The following is a 25,165-nucleotide window of genomic DNA, read 5'->3' as shown; positions in this document are numbered from 1 at the left end:
TGAGTTAAGTATTGAGTCGTTTAGATGCTTTAAACTCCTCGATTGAGATGTAGATTTCAAATACAAAATATATGAGATCCATCTAATTTTAAATAATTGCAAAGAATTGAAAGACTAACAAATTATACAATCTAAGTTGACTACTCCAATATAGAGAATGCATTTATATTACGAGAATTGAAAGACAATAAATTTTTTTAATAGCATCCCATGGTAATTTAATTTTCTGTTGATTGGTTATATATTTAGAGTATTTTATTTTTTAATTTTGCCATTTGTCTATTCCAATGTGTAGTCAAATTATGTTTGCATCTCAATTATATATAAGTTTGATAAAATTATTCAATTAATACTATAGTTGTCGATAACTCCAATTAATTACTTATCTGAAAAAAATGAAAAGATTTAAAAGTATCTAGATTCACATTTAATAATCAACATGCTAAAATTGATTGACTTCAAAATTTTTAAGTAATTCTTAAATTAAAATAGAAAAGCAATATTATTTTACTTTACAAATAAAAATTATTTTTTTTTGAAAGTACAAAATTCATTTATCAAGATCTAAAAATAAAAAGCTTCTTTATTCTACAATAATAACATTTTCATATCAAATTATCTTAAATTATTTATTATTGGGCCTGGAATCATTTTTTTTTCACTCACTGTATTAATTTAATGTACTTCAAAACAATTTATGAATAAAGATAAGTGTTAAAACTACAATATAATTTAATAAAAATAATTACTTGAATAATATATAAATAGTCGCGTGCAAAGCGTAGAATTACGACTAGTATATAAATAGAAGGATGAGGGGAAGAATAATGAGATTTCCTAAATTATCATTAGTGAAATTTGAGAATCCTAAAATATCTTTAGGCATGACCAACTAAAAAAAATTAATTGAAAAAATATACATGTAAATGATTTTTATTAGGAGAGAGAGTGATAAAGAAAAGGAAAAAATTTTAAAAAATTATATAATATTTAATTCTAATTTAAAATATTTTAAATGGAAATTAAAAATGTTTAATTAGTAGATGATGAAAAAGATCTTCATACCAAAATCTTAGGCTATGTTTGATTTGATGTAATGCAATGTAATGAAATTAAATATGCAATTCAATAAAAAAATGTAATGTAATGGAATGTTATCAAGATTCTATTACTATATTTGGTAATGCAATTGTAAAAATTTATGAAATGTAATCACCTTCTTTTTGCAATTGTAAAAATTTATGAAATGTAATCACCTTCTTTTTTTTTATGTTTGTTTGAAAATATGTAATACAACCAGCACACCACCACCATCACTCCACTTCTACTACCACCATAACTACCACTCTATCATCATCACCATCACAATCACCACTCCACCACCATTACTCCACCTCCACCACCACCACAACTACCACTCGACCACCGTAATCACTGGTCCATCATCATTACCATCACCATCACCACATCATTATTAATGCAAAAGAAAAATTTAAACCAACAGTTATTCACTATATTAAGCTATTAAAGACGGTTTACATTTATAAATTTATTTGAACTAAAAAATTAAAAGAAGGTAAGCCAAAAAAAATATAATATAACAAAATAAAAGTTAAGATCATTAGAAAGTTATTTTTTTTTCCATATATTCTCATTGGATAAATTAAATTATAGACATTTTTTGATATTTTTAATGGTTTTTCATTCTATTCTTCCCATTTCTATAATAATATAAAAGAATAAATATAATTTTTAATTAAGTGTTGCATATTAAACACTAAAATATAATTTTTATTATGTGGTAATGATAGTAGAGTGGTGGTTGTGAAAGAGCGGTGGTGGTGGTAGAGTGGTAGAGCGATGGTGGTGGTTGAGGTGCTGGTGGTTGAGGTGATGGTGATAGAGTGGTGGTGATGGTACTGCAGTGGTAGTGAAGGTGGAGTGATGGTGGTGGTGGTAGTGCTTGTAAAGGGATGGTGGCAATGGTGGTGGCGGCGATGCTGTGGGTGATGGAGGCAAGCAGTGGTGATAGTAGTGGTTGAGCGGTTGTAGTAGTGGTAGAGGTTTAATTAGAGTGATGTGATGTAATTGATATTATATGTACTTGATGTAATGAACAATACATGTTTTTTTATGTAATGAATATTATATTAAATTAAATAATGAAGATTAAATATGTAATCTTAATTACATTACAGTGTTAAAAAAAGCCTAACCAATTAATGTAATCAATCATGTAATGTAATTCCCATTTCATTACATGATTTATTACACCATACCAAACATAAGCTTAATGAAATCAAAAGTTAGAGAAGTCATATTTAGTTTGATTGTAATTCATGAATCATTTTTTTTTTCTTTTACCTTAAAACCCTTTCCTATGCAAGGTCAATTTTATTTTTTCTGAGTCAATTAACAGTTAAAAGAGGCTATTTTGAACGAAATGATCAAATTGTTAACAAAATCATAATTTGGGAAAATTATAGTCAATTTTTTGAAAATAGAGAGGGAAAATTATAAATATTTTTTCATATTATGTCAAAATTAATTACTTTGTCTCCACATTTTTTAAAATACACTATTTTGTCTCTATATTTTGATTTTATCCAACTATTTTATCCTTCTGTCAATATTTTATATTTTTACTGTTAAATTTAAAAGAAAAGACTGAAATACCCTTGTCTTTTTTCCCCTTCTTACTTTTATCTCCCTCTCTGTCTCTCTTTCCCCTTTGTTGCCAAAATGACCTTGAGATTCCGAAGATAACGATGGCGAAATTGGCAGCTACTAATGGGATTTTGTTTGGATTTTCGACGGCTGCTTTAGGTAATTAATTAATTGCAATTTTTTTCCCATTTTTGAACGAAGTGCAATCAATTCTTTTGTGGATTTAATGAAAATTTTAGATGGACAGGTTTAGGGACTATGTTTTGTGATAATATGAATTTTCTGTTTATGTTTCTTTCAATTGCTACTTCAAATATGATGACCATTTCAGTTGCCAAATGGGTTAATTTCTAGAAACTTGATATTTAAAATTTAATTTTAAAGAGAATTTGCTGCTGAATTTGGATTTTTGTGGTAGAAAACACAAATTTAATAGGGAGGTAAGGGTATTTATGTCATTTTATAAGCTTTTTAATAGAAAAAAATCAAAAGTATTGACGGAATGATAGAATAATTGGATGAAATCAAAATATAGGGACAAAGTAGTGTATTTTAAAAAATACAAGAACAGAATAATTAATTTTGACTAATATGGAGACACGTTTATAATTTTTTCAAATAGATATTATCACGTATTAATTTGATTATAGTTTAGGGATGAAATTTTATTTATTTTTTCCATATGTAATAATAACAGTTCTGTTAAATTTACTTCTTAATGTACTGCAGTTCATCGGGAAGCATTTTCGGATTTCTCTAAGTCTTTCAAATTAGGCATTATTGCTCCTTCTTCCACATTCCATTCCTCCAGTAGCTCTAGCTCTCATCTTTAATTGTTGACGTATTAAATTTCTTGCCATAAATTCAAATTGCACGTCATCATATATATAGTTGCACTCATTGATTTGAGTCAAATAATTATGCTATGGGTGAATTTTGATCGAGTCAAATATGGTTTCCTATTTATTTTTTATTTTCATTAACATTTTATTGCCTTTTTATTACCGAAATAAAATATTTTATTAACATTAAAATCGAATAAAACTACCTTTCTAAGTTAAAAATTTAATTTAATACCGAAATAAAATATCTTATTAACATTAAAATTGAATAAAATTACCTTTCTCAGAAAAAGAGTTGGATGTGTTCATAAAAATACTGTTAGGGCTCTTGGTGATGAAATCGAAGCTCAAAACTTAAAGATCCATGTTGCTACAAAGTAGCTGAAGGCTATGAACCGCTTCAGAGCACATAGTGTAATAAGATAGAGGTGACTCAAATCTCTGAAGAACCCAAAAGCCTTTGGTGACTTTTTTTATACTTCTACGCAACAAGAAGCTACGAGTATTTTTTTTAGTTTTTTAAATTCTAATCATTTGCAAAAAAAACATTCCCAAAGTATGACATAAAAATTAGTTAAATAAAATTTAATTTTTTTCAATTATGTAGTTCTTTTCATATCTATCTATATAAATATAAATATATAATTTCTACAACTAAATGTTTATGTGGCGATATGTTAGAAGATAAAAGTGATGACATGTCATTTTATTTTTCATTATAATTAATACCTATTATATTTAAATAAAAATTAAATGTTCTTTATTCAATAATGGAGTTACAATAAATTAATAAGATTTCATTATAATTAATATATAATAAATATAAAGTTTTTTATTATATAGCTTTTATTCTATTAAAAAAACTAATGGAGTTATAATAGAGTCATAGTTAATAAAAATTAATTAAATAATATAACTAGATTAACAAATAGAATTAAAATATTAATTTCAATTTACTAAAATTTATTTCATTAAAATTAAATATTTTTATACTTCATTTAATTTGAATATATGAGAATTTCAAAGAGAAAAAAAAAATAAATATATCAATTGAATAATAATAATTTACTTATAATAATTAATTGTGCTAATTAATATTTCAGTTCAATATTTAAGAATTTAAAAAAGAACCTATAAATTTACCTTTCATCATTTAATCAAAAGTAAATAAGCAAATTTAAATTAAAGCCGAGTATAGTAAATTATTTTTCGCTTTATAAAACTAAATATAAAACTCTCGTCTTTTTCTTTATTATTACCTTTGGATATGCTTAAGAGTTAAGAGATTGTAAAATATGGAAAAATTGATCCACTTTCGCAGCTGATTGGGATTACATTGAATTGGCTTTCCTAATCTAAGCTTCTCTGCATTAAATGAAAATTAATGTTCCATTTGTTTCAGAAAATAATTTACCTTTGAAAAATATTTTTCAAATGAATTATTTACCGTTTTTTGTTACAATGGATAATCGCTTACAGTTTGTAACTGATTGGGATTATATTGAGCTGGCTTTTCTAATCTAAGACTTTTTATATTAAACGAAAATTAATATGATATATTTTCTAAAAAAAAAAAGGAAAATTAACCAAACAAATCCCCTTAAAACAGCTAATAAGTTGTTAATTTTCTTACCTTAAATTCTAATTGCAGATCATTATATATATTAATCCAAACTCATTGAGGCTTAAATCTAAATTATTTCTCATTTGATAAAGGAAAAAAAAAAAAAAAAAAAAAAAACAAGAAATGGCTTCTCTTCTTCACCCAACACTCATCTTTGTATTGTTTTTAACCCTTCTCTTTGTAACAGAAGCAGTTGATCGGTCTTCAATTGACCCAATATGCAAGCAATCTCAAGATTACAATTTTTGCATGCAAATTTTGATCACCGATCCACGTACTCTTGCGGCTGACATGCATGGATTAGAAGTAATATCAATTTCACTCACCGTCGATCAAATACAAACAACGTCAGACAATTTTGCCAGTATTGGCAAGGGAATTACTGACCCTGTTGGAAAGAAACGACTTGGCGTATGTATATCAAATTACAGTGATGCATTGACAAAATTTCAAAACGCGTTCCAATCAGCAAGTAATAAGGCTTACCTGGATGTGATCGGTCGGCTTAGAGATGGATTTAACAAGATTGTTGAATGTGAAAATGTTTACAGAATGGGTGAACCTATAGCTGTTTGTCCTGTATCAGGTGATAATCATAAAATAATTAAACTTTCAGAAATCACTTTATTAATTAATGAAGGTTTTATTCAACATTAGAATTGAATCTATAATTTAAGGTTCAATACGCTTTACTAATTTCAAAAAAAAATTGAAATATATAAATAATCTTTATATAATATTAAATAATTTAGTATATATCATTTGAGACGAGTTTGATCTTATTTTATCTTCGATTTTTTTTTTTTTATCTTATTATAGTATTTCATCAATTTGGTTGGAGATTAACAGGAAAAGCTGCTCCCTATTGTGCGTCTTGTAATCTTTATAATATTATATGTAATCTTAAGAATGAAATACATATATATATATTTAGCTACCTTTTCTCTTTTTACCATTTATCCCTTTTAATTACTGTCATCTCCTAAAGGAACTCATCTCAATTCAATTGTGATAACAGTAAGGTCCTAGGCTGGAAAGTGAATCGTCTTATAAATATGATTTTCCTCTTAGTTTCCTATTTAGTTTTGCTTTTTCAATCTCAAGAGTCAAGGTAATTCTCTTTAAATTTCTTCAATTTTTTGTTAATTATATTAATTCTCTACTTAAAATTCCTTTACAGTGTTATAATGAAAAAGAAAAATTGACAACCAGTGACATTGAAAAATTTTGAAACACATCAATTGCTTACCAACAGGTAAGTATGGCCATTGTTCCAGAACCGCCGGTTTAGGTTCCGGAATCAAACTGAAAATTTTTGGTTTCAGTTCCGGTTTGGAACCGAATGGTTCTAGTTTTTTAACGGTTCCAAAATCGACAATTCTGGTCGGTTTTCAGGCGAATCCCATAATTCTAAATTTTAAATTTTGAAGACTGGTTTTCAAAATTTAAAATTTAAAAATTTGTGAAATAATTTTTTAAAAAATATATACTTAAAAAATTAAAAAATGCTTGAATTAAATTTATTTTTTTTAAAAGACTTGAACTTAAATTTTTTTTTTAAAGTCTTCAACTAAATTTATTTATTTTTTTTTAAAAAAAATTAATTCATAATAATTTGGACAAATAATTGGAGATTTGACTTTAAAGAAATTATCTTGCAATATTTTGGACAATAAATTGTAAATGAAAATTAGAGAGATCGTAGAGTAGAGAAGAATAATATAGAGTAGAGAGAGTAGAGATAATTTTGTGTGAAGAGATTATAAATGGAATGAAATATTTATAATAAATTTAAAAAATCATTTTCCATAAATACACTTGAAACTAGCCGTTTTGTAGCCGTTTATAACTGTTAGGGAGGATAATTTTAGAATTTCACAAAAAAATTAAAAAAAAAACAAAGCTGAATCCTGCTAGGGCCAGCCGGTTCGAACAAGTCGAACCGGCAGTTCTAACCGGCTGGAAAAAAACCGGCGGTTCCATCCGGTTCCTACCGGTTTTTGGAACCGCCAGTTCGCAATTCAAAAAATGTTGGAACCGGAACCGAATCGGCATCCGGTTCTGTTCTGATTTCGGTTCAGACCGATTCCGAACCACCGGTTCCGGTTCTGGAAACCGTAATATGGCCATGTCTACCAACAGGCTTATTTTCACCTATTGTCTATCGATTATACCTCTATTTTTTAACTTTTCTTTCTGTTTTCTATTTTTCCTCTAATTAAATTGCATTTAGGTTTTTGGTATTTCCATTTAATGTTATTTGATAATATCATTCACAGTGCGCTTTAATTAATTAGATTTTCATTTTTCTGAAGTTCTCAACGTTGTTTTTTGATTGTCCATTGTTATTTAGATTTTGAATCTTTCCGTCGCAAGAGCAATTTTATAAAAATATATATAATTGTCAAATTTATTAGAAATTATGAGTCTTTTTTGCAAGCTTGTGTGAAAGACTTGATCTAAAGAGTAACCTTAACCATTTTAATTGTAGAATTTTAATTATATAGAGTGAATAACACTTTTTAAATAATATTTAAGTATTCATACCTGAAATGCATGGAATTACAACTAACATATGTTATACAGTTAAAACATTTTTTAATAAAAATTGTATAAATGACAATAAAGTGAAAAAATAGTTAGTATAGATGATAACTTATTTCCATATTTTCTCCAAAAAAAACTAATTTTCATATTAAAAATTACAGTAAAAATAGAGTAAAACTTTAAATATTTTATTGTACTTTTAAGAATTCAATTAATTTAATTTCATACTATTGTAGTTGACTTAAAGTCTTTGTCGTAGTTGAATTGAAGTAAGTTGTGGGCCTTAAACCGTTGAATAATTAAAGTGGTTGTAGACTTGCAAGACTCGCGTCGAACAGATGTCACCTGACCTTAAAATTCCAACCTTTACCGTTGCTTCCAATTCCATGAGCTCTCTAATGGCTTCTCGCTCTTCTTTACTTCCACAAAGATCCAATTTTGGCTGTAAGAACCATGTATTCTTGAGCTTTATATCAGCAAACAACAATTTTGTTACTTCCCTCCATAACGAGTTGAGTCTCAAAGGCATAAACATCATCAAAGATGAAGGCAAATCTCTTGAAACGGATTTTACAGCCATGGAAGAGTCCCTGTTTTTAGTCGTTGTTCTCTCAGAAAACTATATTTCTTCAGCTGAGTGCTTGGATAAACTTGTGAAGATCATAGATTTCTCAGAGACAACAACAGGGCATGTAGTGGTACCCATTTTCTTTAACGTAGATCCGTCTGATGTCAAAAACCAGAGAAGAATGATTTCCGAAGCATTTACAAGGCATGAAGAAAATTTCAAGGAAGAGATGGAGAAAGTGCAAAGGTGGAGACAAGTTCTGACGAAAGTGGCTACAATCTGTGGCTGGGAGTCACAACAATGGTAAATTTAATTACCTTTGTTTTTTTCTCTGGTGGGGGGTGTTTTTAATTACTAGCACTACTTATAATTGCAATTTGAAGTCCAAATTAAGGAGAAATTAAATAATAAATCAATGCTTGTTTTTCTACTCCATGGAACAATTATTCCACATCTTAATTAATAATAGTCACTCCAAATGGAATGGTTTCAACTATTCTCCAAGAATCTGGAAACCGAGACGAAGGAGTTAATCTATTCCTTTATTTTCTAGCACTACATATTTCTTGCAGCAAGAAAATGAATCTAAGTTAATATTTATTTGATTTGCTCTATTTATGTTTCTGATTTAAACAGGGAGGAGATGGTCCTCATAGAGCAAATTGTAACAGATATTTCAGACAAATTGGATGATGCATCATCCAATAATACCAATGACTTTGTTGGAATGGGCTCCCATATTATTGAAATGGAAAAAATTTTATGTCTGGAGTCAAATGTCGTCCATATGGTAGGAATTTGGGGTATGGGTGGCATAGGTAAAACAACTGTTGCCAGAGTCATATATGATATGATTTGTAGCCAATTTGAGATTCATTGCTTTTCCGAAAATATTAAAGAAAATTTCAGAAGACATGGTATTGCCTTTTTACTACAGAAAATTTTAATAGAAAAAAAGAGCTTAAGTACATGGAGTTTCAATGCTAGTCTTAATGTGATCAAGAGAAGGCTTTGTCACAAAAAGGTTCTTCTTGTTCTTGATGATGTGGATGATTTGACACAATTGGAAGCCTTAGCTAGAGAACCAAATTGGTTCGGTCAAGGAAGTAGGATTATCATAACCACTCGTGATAAGCACTTGCTGGTTGCACATGGAGTGCAGAGTATATACGAAGTTCAGTATCCAAACAGTGATCAAGCCCTTCAGCTCTTCAGTCAGTATGCCTTCAAACAAAACAATCCCAAGATAGAGTATTTGGACCTCTCCCAAAAGTTCACATCTTATGTCAAAGGACTTCCTTTGGCTCTCAAGGTTTTGGGCTCTTTTTTGAATGAAACAAGCCTTATCGAATGGCAAAGGGTGCAAGACAAACTAGCAATTATTCCTGACTTGAATGTCAATGATGTGCTGAAAATAAGTTTTGATGGATTGGATGATACACAAAAAGAGGCGTTTCTTGATATTGCATGTTTTTACAATATGGAGAGCAAAGAGATTGTGAGGAATGTTTTCGAAGCTTGTGGCTTCTTCCCCGACATAACATTTGCTGTTCTTAAGGATAAGGCTTTGATTAGATTTTCGCTTGATAATAAGTTGTTGATGCATGATTTGCTACAAGAAATGGGTCGGGAAATTGTACGACAAGAATCTAAAGAACCTGGCAAGCGTAGCAGATTATGGATCCCTGAAGAAATTCACCAAGTATTGACAAAAAATAAGGTAACAAGTCTTTTTTTTGTTCTTTTTTTATGGAAAGGAATGCTTTTTAACTCAGGTTCCTTTGTTTCTAGAAATAAGTTTATACTCGGAATTTCTTTTAAGGAAAATGTTTCTTCTAAAAATCTTATTTTTCAAAGAATTCAGTTTGTATTATTTGGCTACAAAAATCTTTAAAATTATAAAAAAATGTTTAAATTTATGGTGAATTATGAGAAAAGAAATAACATTTAAAAGAGATAAGAAACATGTAGTGGTCATCCGGTTCATTTTCTGCCCGTTAGTAGCAAATTTCAAAATTAGCTAATAATAGTAAAAACTTTAATTTATAAAACTACAAAAATGTTTATAATTATAAAAAAGAAAATTTATATGTTTAAATTTTTATTAAATATTGGAAAAAAATAACATATAAAAATGTTAAGATGTATGTCGCACAAAAACAGAAACGTAGAAATATGAAAATGTGGAAATGACATAGGAAACAACATTTAAAATTATATAACAAACATGTGAAAACATATCCGAAACACAGAAATGCTCATAGCTAGGAGTTGCGTGTATCATAGTTGTGGTGATCCTTGATGACTACTGGTCCCTAGCTATTGGTGGTGTTGTCTGGTGACAAGTGTTGATGTGATAGTTATGACTGTCTGTGATCATTATATTGAAATTGATAATTAGTTCAATTACGAAAGGTGACATTAAATTGAATTCAACCTAATATTTACTTTCTGAAGTTATGAAGTTGTCATTGTCCTTTGTTATTGACTTGAAGGGAAGCAAAACGATAGAAGGCATATCATTAGACATGTCCAAAGCTAGAGAAATGTACTTGGAATCAAATGCTTTTGCAAGAATGAGTCGTCTTAGATTGATCAATTTCTATACTTCTGGTTCCAGCGTCAACCATGTAGATAACGTGCACCTTCAACATGGCCTTCTATCTTTTCCTCATCAGTTGAGGTATCTCCATTGGTTTAGATTTCCTTTGAAGTCGCTGCCATCAAATTTCTGCGCTGAAAATCTTGTTAAGTTTCAGATAGTGGACAGTAATGTTGAACAACTTTGGACAGGATCAGAGGTATGTCTTTATAGTGTGTGTGTATATATATATATATATATAACATAAAAGTCTTAATTTTAAAAAATTATTAGTAAATACTTTTATAAGGTTAATATATTACAAGTATGATATAAATTTAAATTAGTTAGCAACTGATAGGGATGGTTGTTGCATGACTAACCATTCATACAGGCCCTCATTGGTCTTGAAGGCTGTCTTCCACTCATCACCTTCTCTAACACGAATTTGGTAGAATCCATTTGCAAGATCAATCCTTGAGAAAATTGAAGCTCCATGCAATCGATCAAGCATATCATCAAGTCTTGGAATAGAAAATTTGTACTTGATCGTTATCTTGTTAACAGCCCTTGAATCTATCACCATTCTCCACTTGCCATTCTTTTTAGGAACAACAAAGGCTGGCACAACACAAGGAGAAACACTCTCCCTTATAAAGCCTCTCTTTAACAATTCATCAACTTGCTTTTGTAATTCATCACTCTCTTTAGGACTCATTCTATAGTAGTGCTTATGAGGAATTTGAGCTCCCGGAACAAAACTGATCTCATGTTGTATTGATCTTAGAGGGGGCAAACCGATAGGTAAAGTGTTCGGGAAAACTCTCTCAAACTCTCTAATAAGAAATTGTACCTCTTTTGGAATCACATGATTCTGTTTGGGCTCATCCTTCACATCAATTGGAACATAGCTAGGCAGCCCTTCCATGATCTCACTCTTCTCATCATTGGATAACAATCCAACCATTCCAACTTCTCTTTTCTTCTTTCGCTTCTCGGGTAGTAACGGTGTGAGCAAGATAGTGTTACCCTCATGGAAAAAAGTGTAAGTATTGGCCTTTCCTTGGTGTTGCACATCCTTATCATACAACCAAGGTCTCCCAAGAAGCAAGTGACAAGCTGTCATTGGGATAACATGGCAGCTCACCTCATCCACGTATTGCCCAATTGCAAAAGGAACTAGACACTTCTTAGTGACTTTAATTTCATGCTCAGAATTCAGCCAAGCCAACCTATAAGGGTTGTCAATTGGCTCGGTTTTCAGTCTTAGCTTCGTAACCATTTCATTGGATACAACATTCTCACATGCACCACTATCAATAATAACTTCACACAATTTATTTTTTGTCAAACATCTAGTGTGAAATAGGGATTTCCTCCTCCAATCCTCCTCATTCTTTTCAATATTCAAAATACGCATCATCACTAAACACTCCCCATCTTCCATTGCATCACAAACTAGCATATCTCCCTCATCAACATTCAATTCACTATTTACTACAACAGAATCAGCATGGTATATTTCTTCCTCAATCTCCTCTATCTCTCTAAGGGTCATTACTTTCCTTGAAGGACATTCAGATTGGAAGTGTCCATACCCTTGGCATTTGAAACATTTCAAAGCATTCTTAGAGGTACTTTTGGATGGTGGGACAGATTGGGTATTTCTTGGTGTGTTGGAAGTGTTTTTAAGAGGGGGTTTTGGTGAAGCTGTGTATGTGGTCTTGATAGGGGCAGAATTGGGGCTATTAGAGCGCGGTTTGTAGTTATAAGGTCTGATATTGGTTTTGTTTTGGTGTGAATGCTTCAAACTTGTCTCACTTCTTAGTGCTAATCTCTTCAATTCAATAAGAGATTCATAAGGGTAGAAGCTTACCATGTCTTGGATGTCGAATCGCAAGCCTTGGAGAAAACGCCCCATGATCAGCTCCTCGGTCTCCTCGACCTCACACTTCAATAAGAATTCCTCAAATTCCATGGTGTATTGTTTCACGGTTTTAGTATCTTGTTTGAGGCTCAACATTTTCTCAATCATTTTCTGTCCATAATGGGGTGGCAAGAACACCGCATCCATCTCTTCTTTCATCCTATCCCATTGAGTAATTTGAGGCCTCCCTTCCCTCATCCTTCGTTTTTGCAAATTATCCCACCAAAGGGCAGCATATCCCTTTAACTTTATAGCAGCGAGCTTCATTCTTTTGTCTTCGGACACCTCCCTCGGTTCAAAGGATCTCTCCATTGAGTATATCCATTCAAGATAGGCATCAACATCGATCTTACCATGAAATTCAGGTAATTCGATTTTATAGTTGAAAGATTCTTCTTGTCTTTCAACACGGATGGGTGGTGGCAAACGCCTTCCCCCTTGGCCAAATCCTCCATGAAACAATCCTCTCCCTCTCCCTCTAAAACCTCCACGTCCCAACACAAGGTGCTGGTCCTCTCCATTGAAATCTTCATTAGTCAGTTCCTCTTCATGAGGACTTCGGGTATTTGGGGGAGTATTTTGGATGAGTGTTTCTAAGGCTTCATTCTTGGCTTTAAGAACTTCCATTTCCAGCCTCATTTTCTCAATTGCTGAGGCTAGATCTTGATCTTCTAACATGACTTGTTTGTCTTTGTTAAGAGATGCTTGTTGGTTATTAAGCATAACTTGAAAACAAATGAAAGTGAAAGAAGGTAAGATTGTTGGCTCTGATACCAACTGATGGCGTGGTGGAAAGGGCTATGGTTTTGATAGAGAAACACGAGTGCTACAGTAACTTGCTACAAGAACTCAGAAGCATCGAGTGCTTCAGTAACTTGCTACAGGAACTCAGAAGCATCCGTGCTACAGTACCTAAAAAAAAGATAGATGATTGTTTTTGGAAATAAACAAAACCCAATAGTTTTTGGAAACGAATAAAACCCAAATGTGATTAACACTTTCTTGTTATTCCAAATCTGTCTTTCAAAGTACAGAAAATCCCTTTATATAGGGAAACAAGAGATAGCCATAAACTCCCTTTGAATGTGTTGTTGAAAGACACAATTTCAAAGGACACCTAACTAGGTTGAAAACAACACATTCAAAGATACACCTAACTAGGTTGAAAACAACTTATTCAAAGGACACCTAACTAAGTTTGAAATAACTCATTCAAAGGCACAATTCAAAGGACACCTAACTAAGTTTGAAAACAACACAAATGAGCTGGAATTCATAGTCAATGATCAACCAAGTGCTCTTTGATTGTTGTCTTCAAAGATGATGGTTTGAAGGAACCCAAATGGCCCTAAAAGGAGCTGTAGCTTCAGATTGAACATGTCACTCCCACCAAGCCCATCTTCACTTGGACTGTCTTCATCAACTTCACTAATGGAATCAAGACCAAGGCCCATGTCTAGGACAGCTTGTAAGGCTAGGCTAGATGGACCTCCATCATTCTCCCCTTCTTGAAAAGTTTCAACTTGGTCAGAAGTTGACATGGTGTCTTCCTTGTATTTGGCTAAGTCACTTACATTGAAGGTGTTGGAAATCTTGTAAGACGGAGGCAGCTCTACCTTGTAAGCATTCTAGTTTACCTTCTTGATGATCTTGTAAGGACCCTCGGCTTTGGGCATAAGTTTATTCTTTCTTTTGGAAGGGAATCGTTCCTTCCTTAAGTGAACCCACACTAAGTCACCTTCTTTAAATTCCACAACAGGTTTTAGCTGGACTTGCATCTTGTAGGCTTCGTTCTTCTTCTCAATATGTGCTTTTGCTCTAGCATGGAGTTTGACAATTTCAGTAGCTCTGTCTTCGGCCTTTAAGTTAGAGGGGATACTAGAGTGTGCGTTGCTCAAATCAAGAGGAACAAGTGGATTAGCTCCATAAACTAATTCAAAAGGAGTAAAATTAGTGGTCTTACTCTTCGAACTGTTGTAAGCAAATTCAGAATTAGCCAACAAAGAATCCCAATTCTTTACTTTCCCCTTTAGCAAACTTCGCAAATTGTTGCCTAAGCTTCGATTGACCACTTCTGTTTGTCCATCTGTTTGAGGATGAAAAGCCGTACTGAACTTCAAGGTAGTTCCTAACCTTGCCCACAAATGCCTCCAAAAATGACTCAAAAACTTTACATCCCTATCACTTACTATGCTCCTAGGAATTCCGTGGAGTTTTATAACATTTTCAAAGTACAAATTCAGAATATGAGATGCATCATTAGTTTTGTTACAAGCAATAAAATGAGCCATTTTTGAGAATCTATCTACTACAACCATAATGGAATCATTATTTCGTCTTGTTCTCGGCAAGCCAACAATGAAATCAATACTTACATCTTCCCATGGTGAGCTTGGACTCGGCAAAGGCATGTATGGTCCGTGATATTGTAAGGTCATCTTGGATTGCTTACAAGTATTACAACCCTCAACAAGTCTTGAAATCTCTTTCCACATCTTTGGCCAATAGAAATTTTTGCTTGCCAATTCATAGGTTTTGTCTCTTCCAAAGTGACCGGCTAGGCCTCCACCATGGACTTACTTAAGAATTGCTTCCCTTAAAGAGCTTTGAGGAACACAAACAGCATCAAGCTTGAAAAGATAACCATCATGAATAGTGAAGTCCCTAAATGCACCATCTTTCCTAACTCTCTCCCAAATTTGACCGAAATCCCCATCACTCTCATACAAGGTCTTAATATTCTCAAATCCTATTACATGAGCATGCATGGTATTAAGAACCTCATATCTCCTAGACAATGCATCAGCCACTCTATTACTTGGACCATCCCTATACTTCACTACAAAATCAAAGGATTGCATGTATTCAACCCAAGACGCATGTCTCTTGCTTAACTTAGCTTGACTTTGTATGTATTTGAGGGCTTGATGGTCAGTAAATAAGATGAAAGAGTTAGCCAACAAATATGCACTCCAATGTCTTAGAGCACGAATCAAGGCATAGAACTCAAGATCATAGGCAGAATAGTTTCTTCTACACTCATTCAATTTTTCACTAAAAAATGCAACACCAATACATGGATGAGGTGAGCTGTCATGTTATCCCAATAACAGCTCACCTCATGACAGCTCACCTCATCCATGTAACTGGAGGTCCATCTAGCCTAACCTTACAAGCTGTCCTAAACATGGGTCTTGGTCTTGATTCCATTAGTGAAGTTGATGAAGACAGTCCAAGTGAAGATGGGCTTGGTGGGAGTGACATGTTTAATCTGAAGCTACAGCTCCTTTTAGGGCCATTTGGGTTCCTTCAAACCATCATCTTTGAAGACAACAATCAAGGAGCACTTGGTTGATCATTGACTATGAATTCCAGCTCATTTATGTTGTTTTCAAACTTAGTTAGGTGTCCTTTGAATTGTGCCTTTGAATGAGTTATTTCAAACTTAGTTAGGTGTCCTTTGAATAAGTTGTTTTCAACCTAGTTAGGTGTATCTTTGAATGTGTTGTTTTCAACCTAGTTAGGTGTCCTTTGAAATTGTGTCTTCGAACAACACATTCAAAGGGAGTTTATGGCTATCTCTTGTTTCCCTATATAAAGGGATTTTGTGTACTTTGAAAGATAGATTTGGAATAACAAGAAAGTGTTAATCACATTTGGGTTTTATTAGTTTCCAAAAACTATTGGATTTTGTTTGTTTCCAAAAATAATCATCTATCTTTTTTTTAGGTACTGTAGCACGGATGCTTCTGAGTTCCTGTAGCACTCGATGCTTCTGAGTTCTTGTAGCAAGTTACTGTAGCACTCGTGTTTCTCTATCAAAACCATAGCCCTTTCCACCACGCCATCAGTTGGTATCAGAGCCAACAATCTTACCTTCTTTCACTTTCATTTGTTTTCAAGTTATGCTTAATAACCAACAAGCATCTCTTAACAAAGACAAACAAGTCATGTTAGAAGATCAAGATCTAGCCTCAGCAATTGAGAAAATGAGGTTGGAAACGGAAGTTCTTAAGGCCAAGAATGAAGCCTTAGAAACACTCATCCAAAATACTCCCCCAAATACCCGAAGTCCTCATGAAGAGGAACTGACTAATGAAGATTTCAATGGAGAGGACCAGCACCTTGTGTTGGGACTTGGAGGTTTTAGAGGGAGAGGGAGAGGATTGTTTCATGGAGGATTTGGCCAAGGGGGAAGGCGTTTGCCACCACCCATCCGTGTTGAAAGACAAAAAGAATCTTTCAACTATAAAATCGAATTACCTGAATTTCATGGTAAGATCGATGCTGATGCCTATCTTGAATGGATATACTCAATGGAGAGATCCTTTGAACCGAGGGAGGTGTCCGAAAACAAAAGAATGAAGCTTGCTGCTATGAAGTTAAAGGGATATGCTGCCCTTTGGTGGGATAATTTGCAAAAACGAAGGATGAGGGAAGGGAGGCCTCAAATTACTCAATGGGATAGGATGAAAGAAGAGATGGATGCGGTGTTCTTGCCACCCCATTATAAACAGAAAATGATTGAGAAAATGTTGAGCCTCAAACAATATACTAAAACCGTGGAACAATACACCATGGAATTTGAGGAATTCTTATTGAAGTGTGAGGTCGAGGAGACCGAAGAGCTGATCATGGGGCGTTTTCTCCAAGGCTTGCGATTCGACATCCAAGACATGGTAAGCTTCTACCCTTATGAATCTCTTATTGAATTGAAGAGATTGGCACTAAGAAGTGAGACAAGTTTGAAGCATTCACACCAAAACAAAACCAATACATGGATGAGGTGAGCTGTCATGTTATCCCAATAACAGCTTGTCACTTGCTTCTTGGGAGGCCTTGGTTGTATGATAAGGATGTGCAGCACCAAGGGAAGGCCAATACTTACACCTTTTTCCATGGGGGTACTACCATCTTGCTCACACCGTTAATGCCCAAAAGGCGAAAGAAGAAGAGGAGGGTCCTTACAAAATCATAGAGAAGCCAAATATAAGGAAGACACCATGTCAACTTCTGACTAAGTTGAAACTTTTCAAGAAGGGGAGAATGATGGAGGTCCATCTAGCCTAGCCTTACAAGCTGTCCTAGACATGGGCCTTGGTCTTGAGTCCATTAGTGAAGTTGATGAAGACAATCCAAGTGAAGATGGGCTTAATGGGAGTAACATGTTCAATCTGAAGCTACAGCTCCTTTTAGGGCCATTTGGGTTCCTTCAAACCATCATCTTTGAAGACAACAATCAAGGAGCACTTGGTTGATCATTGACCATGAATTTCAACTCATTTGTGTTGTTTTCAAAGTTAGTTGGTGTCCTTTGAATTGTGTCTTTGAATGAGTTATTTTCAAACTTAGTTAGGTGTCCTTTGAATTATGTCTTTGAATGAGTTGTTTTCAACCTAGTTAGGTGTATCTTTGAATGTGTTGTTTTCAACCTAGTTAGGTGTCCTTTGAAATTGTGTCTTTGAACAACACATTCAAAGGAGTTTATGGCTATCTCTTATTTCCCTATATAAAGGGATTTTGTGTACTTTGAAAACGGGATGAGATTTGGAATAACAAGAAAGTGTTAATCACATTTGGGTTTTATTAGTTTCCAAAAACTATTGGGTTTTGTTTGTTTCCAAAAACAATCATCTATCTTTTTTTTAGGTACTGTAACACTCGATGCTTTTGAGTTACTGTAGCAAGTTGCTGTAGCACTCGTGTTTCTCTATCAAAACCATAGCTCTTTCCACCACACCATAAAAAAAAGAGAATATTCATTGGAAGAAGGTATAAACGATCCAAAGGAATTCTACGAAAAAGATCTTTAGATCTCTTTCCCTTTTTTTTAACTATTCCATGATCTTACATTTTTTTATATGTAAAAATAAATTATTTTTTTAATAAAAACACTATATTATTAGTCGGGGGATTATGGGATGCGGGCGGAGGAGAAGGTCTACTATTGTTAGAGTCGTCGGACCAATTTCAATTTAAATTGTATCCCTGATAACTTATAAGGAAAAAAAAAACAAAAAGAAAAAAAAAACTCTAAAATGCAGCTACAGTCGATTGAAATTTTTGTTATTTTTTCCAATTCTAATTAAAATCTTTACCAAACACATTTGGCTTAGGCATTTGCTACAAATGAGTTATCAACTACGTGGAACAACCTAACTAAACATTCTTGACAGACTTTTTCGCAAGTGTACGAAATTGCAACAAATAATAAAGAATGAGTAGAGTATCATTCCCACGAGAATTGTATACCAAGTACTAAAATTGTGTTAACCTACTATTATTTAAATGACAATAAAGAGAATAATTGTAAAAAAAAATAAAATAAAGCAATGGAAAAGAACTCAAGGAATAATATTTGATGAAAAGAAATTAAGGATTAGAAGCTACTAGGGATTTTAACTTTATTTAATTTTATCCAATTTATATTATTAGTTTGATAATCAATTTTAATTGTTCAAGTAGGGAAAACAACTCTCAAATCACTAACAAGCTCTCTCGATGTATTGTTAGCTATTTTAACCCGTCTAATTACTTATCTCCCACTAGTGCAATCAAACATGAATTGAATCATTAAGTTTTATGGTTTGTTTAAGAATTCATAACCTAAGTTCGTTAACTTATGAAAACCCCTCATGAGTAAAATCATATAGCTTCCGCGTCAAGTTATTATTCTCATGTAATTTATTACCTTTTTCATATCAAAAACCCTTCTTCCGATAGTGAATAATGAAATAAATCAATCCAGGAGAGAAACTCTATCTAGAAGCATTAGGTTCAATAATAAATTATACTTTGAATAAAGAAAAGCAAATCTAATATTATAAATTAGAATATAAATTAAGCTACGTTAAATTCTTAATATGAGAGTTTAGTTCGATATAGTAATTAAATAGAATTCAATTAAACTTGAAAATAATTCCATAATTAATATGAATAATGAAAAGTAGAAACAATGTTAAGAGTTTAGAGATAAAAACTAGTCAACAAATAGTGTTGATTCTTTACACAAACTTGAATGCTTGAAGTCTTAAAAGAAAGAAAACTAAGAAAAGAGTAGAACAAATATCTAAAATACAAGATTCGATCACGATCTAATTGTTGTAGTGATCTGTCTTTATATAAACTTCGTAGGGTGCCTTTGAATTCGAGTAGGAAACTAACTGGCTTAATTAGGAAGAAATATTATTTGAGTAGAAAACTGATTTTGTGTTGTATTTCTTCCCAATTAGGATTTTTTTTTTTTTTACCAAATAGGGCTGGATCTCAAACAAAGTAGTCTTCTATTATTCCTGTGTAGCTTCATGCACAAGTCACGCCCAGACTTCAAATCTACACGGGCTAAATAATTAAATTCGGCCCACTTTAAAATTTCACCTTTTCTTTGCAACAAATGTCACTGTCAAACCGTGTACTTTACTAACTTGGTCATGTTGAGCTTTTAACTCCAATTTTCAGCTCCAATCTTCTTTGATGCAAATTTTAGCTATTTTTTTACTAAAACTCCTTCAAATCAAGCTTATCAAGAATTAATAGAAAACATAAATAAATCTAAACAAAAATTAATCAAAGTAATTGATAATACTAAAATTCCTAATAAAAACTAAGTTAAAAATACTATAAAAATAAGACTTATCAATTCTCTTAGTCAAAGTGTAGTAATTGACTGTTACTCTTAATATATAAAATGCCTAATCAGGGAGTATTTTTCAACTAAAATCGAATTTACATATTTTATTTTTTAATAGATTCAACCATTAAGAAAAATTAACAACCAAATTAATTCAATAATTTAATGAAAAATGTATGAATAAAATAATAATTTATTTTCAACATATGAATAAAAATGTATGAATAAAATCAATCTATGACCAGCTCATAGAATCAATTACTTGATTGGAACTTTTATTAGTTATCGGATCGATTTGATCTTACTATTAATTATAGCTATCTGCCGCAGAAATAACTGAACCAAATAGCCCTTGATAAAAATAAAATTAGGCCTTCTTCATGTTAAGAAGTTCTTCAATTGTTGAATTCAGTTGTTGAATTAAGCAAATTAGAAGCCAAAGACAGCTTCTTCTTCTTCTTCTTCTTCTTCTTCTTCTTCTTCTTCTTCTTCTCTCTCCCTCTCTTTTTTTTCCCTTTTGCCATTAGACCTTTAATTTATTTGTTCATTAGTTATACATGCTATATATTTATGTTCCTGTCTTTTGTTTCAGTATCTTGTGCACTTAAAAGAACTTGATCTCCGGGGCTGCAAATATCTTACAACGATTCCAAATCTGTCCAATGCCAAAAATATTGAAACTATTGATCTTGAAGGTTGTGAAAGATTAACTGAACTTCCTTCATCTATTCAGTATCTTGACAAGCTGGAAAACCTTAATCTTAGACACTGTGCTATGCTTATGAGTCTTCCAGACAAACTTGATTCAAATTATCTTAAAGAATTTCATCTTACTCGTTGCTCAAATGTCAAAAAATGCCCTGAAATTTCTTCAAATATAGCCTTACTAGATTTGCGTTATACTGCCATAACAGACTTGCCTCCATTTCAAAATTCTACTGTTCAAAATGAACTTGATCTCACTGGCTGCTCGAATCTCTGCAAGTTTCCAGACATCTCGGGAAATATAAAACACTTATGTTTAACAGATTCTGCCATAGAAGAAGTGCCCTCATCAATCCAATTTCTAACAGGACTTGTCAGATTGATAATTAAAAACAATAGGAAGCTCTTGAAACTCCCTGATAGCATTTGTATGTTAAAATCTCTTAAAGTTCTAGACTTATCTGGATGCACAAATTTTGAGTGTTTTCCAGAAATCTTGGAGCCTATGGACTCTCTTTCTAATCTTTTTTTAAGGCAAACGTCTATTAAAGAGCTACCATCACCTATTGAGCACTTAGGACGCCTCACACGGTTGATTTTGGATTCTTGTAAAAAGATTGCAAGCCTTTCAAGTACAATGCATCAACTTTCTCGATTGAATATGATTGACTTAAGTTGCTGTGACAGTCTTCGTGTACTACCGCAGTTTCCGCAGTCTCTTAAAAATTTGAAGGCAAACCATTGCAAATCATTAGAAACCTTGTCGAGCAAGAGCGAATGCAATTTCCAGAATATGCATTTGGCAAATTGTTTAGAGTTGGAAGGGAAAGTTGATGCCCAATTTGCTATTCAGATTATGGCAGCAAAGGTATGAGCAAACTATAACTATCAAATCTGTATCTGTTTTACTTTGGCTTTGTTAGATATAAATGAACGATACTTGTCTAGATCTGGTTTATGGACCTGCACTTAAACCAAACTAATGAAAAATATTTCTTTGATTGAAATGAGGATTGTCTGTAGAAAGATAAAATAGAAACAATTTTAAAAAATTCTTTATTTTAAAAGGTTTGATCCATGGATGGGTCCATTGACCTAGTTTAGGCAAATGTGATCCGAAATGGATTTTGTGGAATTGTTTTGGAATTTCATATTTTCATGTCCATGACAAAGGAAAATGTTTTTATTTTACACTTATAATTCAAAAAACTTTAAAATATGTGTCATTTCGACTATGCTCTACACATTAAAATCCTAAATTTCAAATCAAATTCAAGAATCAAAACACATCATAAATGATTTTGAAATTAAACTTTATTTACACTAAATAAAAGGTTAAATTTCTGTTTGCAGGTTTGCGAAAATGGAGATGAAGCTAGATTTCTATTTCCAGGAAGTGAAATTCCTCAATGGTGTCGTTACAAAAGTATAGGATCTTCAGGAATAATAAAATTACCCTCAAATTGGGATAAGTTGAAGGGTGTTATTCTTTGCATAGTCTTTGCATTGGATCAGGAGCCTCCAAGGTCATTAGAGTCTCCAAATGAGTATTGGATTAGATGCAAATGCTATGCTAAAGCTAATAGTTATGAACATGAAGATTTAGAAGAAATAATCATTTGGGATAGGCAATGCTTCGATGGTGACCTCCATTTAGTTAAATCAGATCATGTGTTTGTGTGGTTTAATCCTTTTGGCACACTATTTGAAGGTAGTTCATTTGTCGATCTGTTGAAGAAATATTCTGGGAGTGAGGCTCGCTTTGAATTCTGCATTGAGGGTTATTCTGAACTTGCAAGGCATTGCAACTGGAGGGTGAAAAAATGTGGGGTTGATCTATTATTTGATGATGAAGCCATAACGAAGGAAACTTTTGCCTCTGAAGAAAAGGAAGAAATTGAACCAAAACCCAAGAGATCAAAGCATTAACATCGGAATGCAGGGGAGTGTGTCGTTGAGATTGCTTGGAATTTATATTACTAGTTAAAATATCAATTCATCTTTGTAAAATAAAGAGAACTTATATTGTTATCGCCAGGGTAGAAAAAGTCATTGCTATATAAGAATAAATTATATAGTATGAATAATACCTTTCTTTTTTATCAGCAAAATAATTAATTTTATTATTAAAATAGATTGGAAAAGCATAACAGGTCTAATTAATCTAATCCAAGCCGTTAAGCTTACACCGAACACCCAAGTCCTAGCATGGAAATGTTAGGTGAAAAAACTTAGCATAATCTCATGATACATGAATAAAATTTCATTAGAAGATCTGTTATCACTCCTGGCGAGCTGTGGAAATTAAAAACAGAACATAATCACAATTACGACCAAAGAGAATCTATAACCAAGCTAGAAGAGGATTTAATGCCTCAACCCTTTTTGTGCCAAGCAATCTGCAAAAGTGTTTTTCTCTCTTTTTATGTGACTGAAGCTAACTTGAACCATAGAAAGAATTCAGAGAATCTAGCTTATTTGAAGCTAACTTGAATCTTTCAAGAATTGAAAGAATCTAGCTTGTTGAAGTGTTCCCACCACCTCTGACGAAGAAAAGAGCTTTATAGCTTTAAGGTCCTATTCGGTAATTTTAGTGATTCTAATAACTGTCAGTTGTTGAAATAGTTATTAGTATTTAGAAATCCACATCGACTAAATAGTAAACCTATAAAGGACATATAAGGGTAGTAAGCAAGTTAGCTAATTGGTTAGTACTAATTGACCAAACTCAAGTAAGCCCATATAGTACATTTTCACTGTGTTTAGTGATAAAAAAAAAAAAAAAAAAAAAAAAAAAAAAAAAAAAAGGAGTTGCACAACTAAAAAATATACAGATCACATAGCCCGAAGAATTCCTCAAAACTCCTCGTGTACCAGGGTCTCCAAGCTTTCCTTTGCGAAGCCATCCACATTGAATTTAAGGACATTACCCAAAGATTTATCCCAATATGAAGAAAACAAGCTCTTTATCATAATAATACTAGTACTATTGTGTGGGAATATTATGTATTATAGGCTCTATTTGTTAATGGAAAATATTTTATCCTCAGAAAACAATTTTTAAGGAAAAATGTTTTCTTTAAAAAATATCCTAAAAATTTCATTTTTTGTTATTTGGTTAAATCATCATACTAGTTTTTTTTCTTCTTAAAATGTGTTACTCAGTTATTTATACTCGTTTTTTTTAATATTTGTGATTTATTTGTCTTATAAATATTTTCCATTAATTTTTTATCTACATTCTAATATTATAAATTATTTATGTTCTTAAAAATCAGAAAGTATAATGCTATACAATGGCTATTTTGACTAAAAATATTAAATATATATATATAATTTCTGTTAGACTAAAAAAAATGTCATTTATTAATAAATCTTAAATACTTTTTTTTTTTTTTGTCTAAATGATCATTAGCTCATCTTATTAAAGCATTCATGCTTTCTCTCATGAATAATTAAATTCTAAAACTAAATCTTCTTTCCCTTTTTTTATATTTGAAGTTATTCATCTTTTAATTGTTTTTTTTCTTAAAGTTACTTTCAACCTGTGTTACATGCTATTTATACTTGTTCTATTTATTTATTTATTTTTTGAGAAGAACATGCTATTTATACTTCTTATTTGTGATTATAATTTTTTATATATAACTTTTTACTCAATTTCTTTGTAATATTTTAAAGCTATCAATAAAAGTATTTTCATATTGAATATTGAAGCTAATAGTCCAAGTAAAATAATATCCCTAAGATTAAAAATTAGAACAATAAATAGAAAAGTCTTTGATATAAAATAATACCACTAAATTCTATACCCAAAAGTAAATAAAAATTTTTGGACAATTTTGTCTACAAAAAATTAAACATATATGTAATAATAATTTCTTATATCTGAAAAAAAAAAAAAAAGCTTCTGAAGCTTATTAATTTTTTATTATTCCTGTTCCAAACAAAATCGTTTAGGAGTTAAAAACAACAAAGAAAAAGTAAAATAAAAAATTATGACATAGAAGAAAAAAAGACACAATCAATTCTTTACTACAAATTCTTGATCCTATAAATTTGGCACATATACTA

At 31.9% G+C, this 25,165-nt stretch overlaps 2 protein-coding genes across 4 annotated transcripts; both read left to right on the top strand.

Moving 5' to 3' along the window:
- Positions 1 to 5,256: 5,256 nt before the first annotated feature.
- Positions 5,257 to 5,790, top strand: LOC149493858 (pectinesterase inhibitor 5-like). The gene has a single exon (XM_089726371.1). The coding sequence runs from the start codon at positions 5,257 to 5,259 to the stop codon at positions 5,788 to 5,790; it is 534 nt and encodes a 177-aa protein (XP_089582497.1).
- Positions 5,791 to 7,984: 2,194 nt separating this feature from the next.
- Positions 7,985 to 23,205, top strand: LOC105640098 (disease resistance protein RUN1). Of its 3 annotated transcripts, none has more exons than XM_089726424.1 (5): positions 7,985 to 8,551; positions 8,885 to 9,968; positions 10,744 to 11,049; positions 21,798 to 21,959; positions 22,445 to 23,205. In XM_089726424.1, the coding sequence occupies exons 1-5, from the start codon at positions 8,019 to 8,021 to the stop codon at positions 23,018 to 23,020; spliced, it is 2,661 nt and encodes an 886-aa protein (XP_089582550.1). In that variant the 5' UTR covers positions 7,985 to 8,018; the 3' UTR covers positions 23,021 to 23,205. The 3 variants fall into 3 exon arrangements, with proteins under 3 accessions (XP_089582550.1, XP_089582549.1, XP_089582548.1); XM_089726422.1 differs by having other exon boundaries at positions 7,994 to 8,551; positions 20,979 to 21,959; XM_089726423.1 differs by lacking the exon at positions 10,744 to 11,049 and having other exon boundaries at positions 20,979 to 21,959.
- The last annotated feature ends 1,960 nt before the right edge of the window (positions 23,206 to 25,165 follow it).

Source organism: Jatropha curcas, chromosome 9 (assembly GCF_041381405.1).
Source record: "Jatropha curcas cultivar XTBG-Jc1 chromosome 9, XTBG_Jcur_1.0, whole genome shotgun sequence".
Lineage (NCBI taxonomy): Eukaryota > Viridiplantae > Streptophyta > Magnoliopsida > Malpighiales > Euphorbiaceae > Jatropha > Jatropha curcas.
Note: the sequence above shows the minus strand (reverse complement) of the source record. Positions and strands in the feature narration are given on the sequence as shown.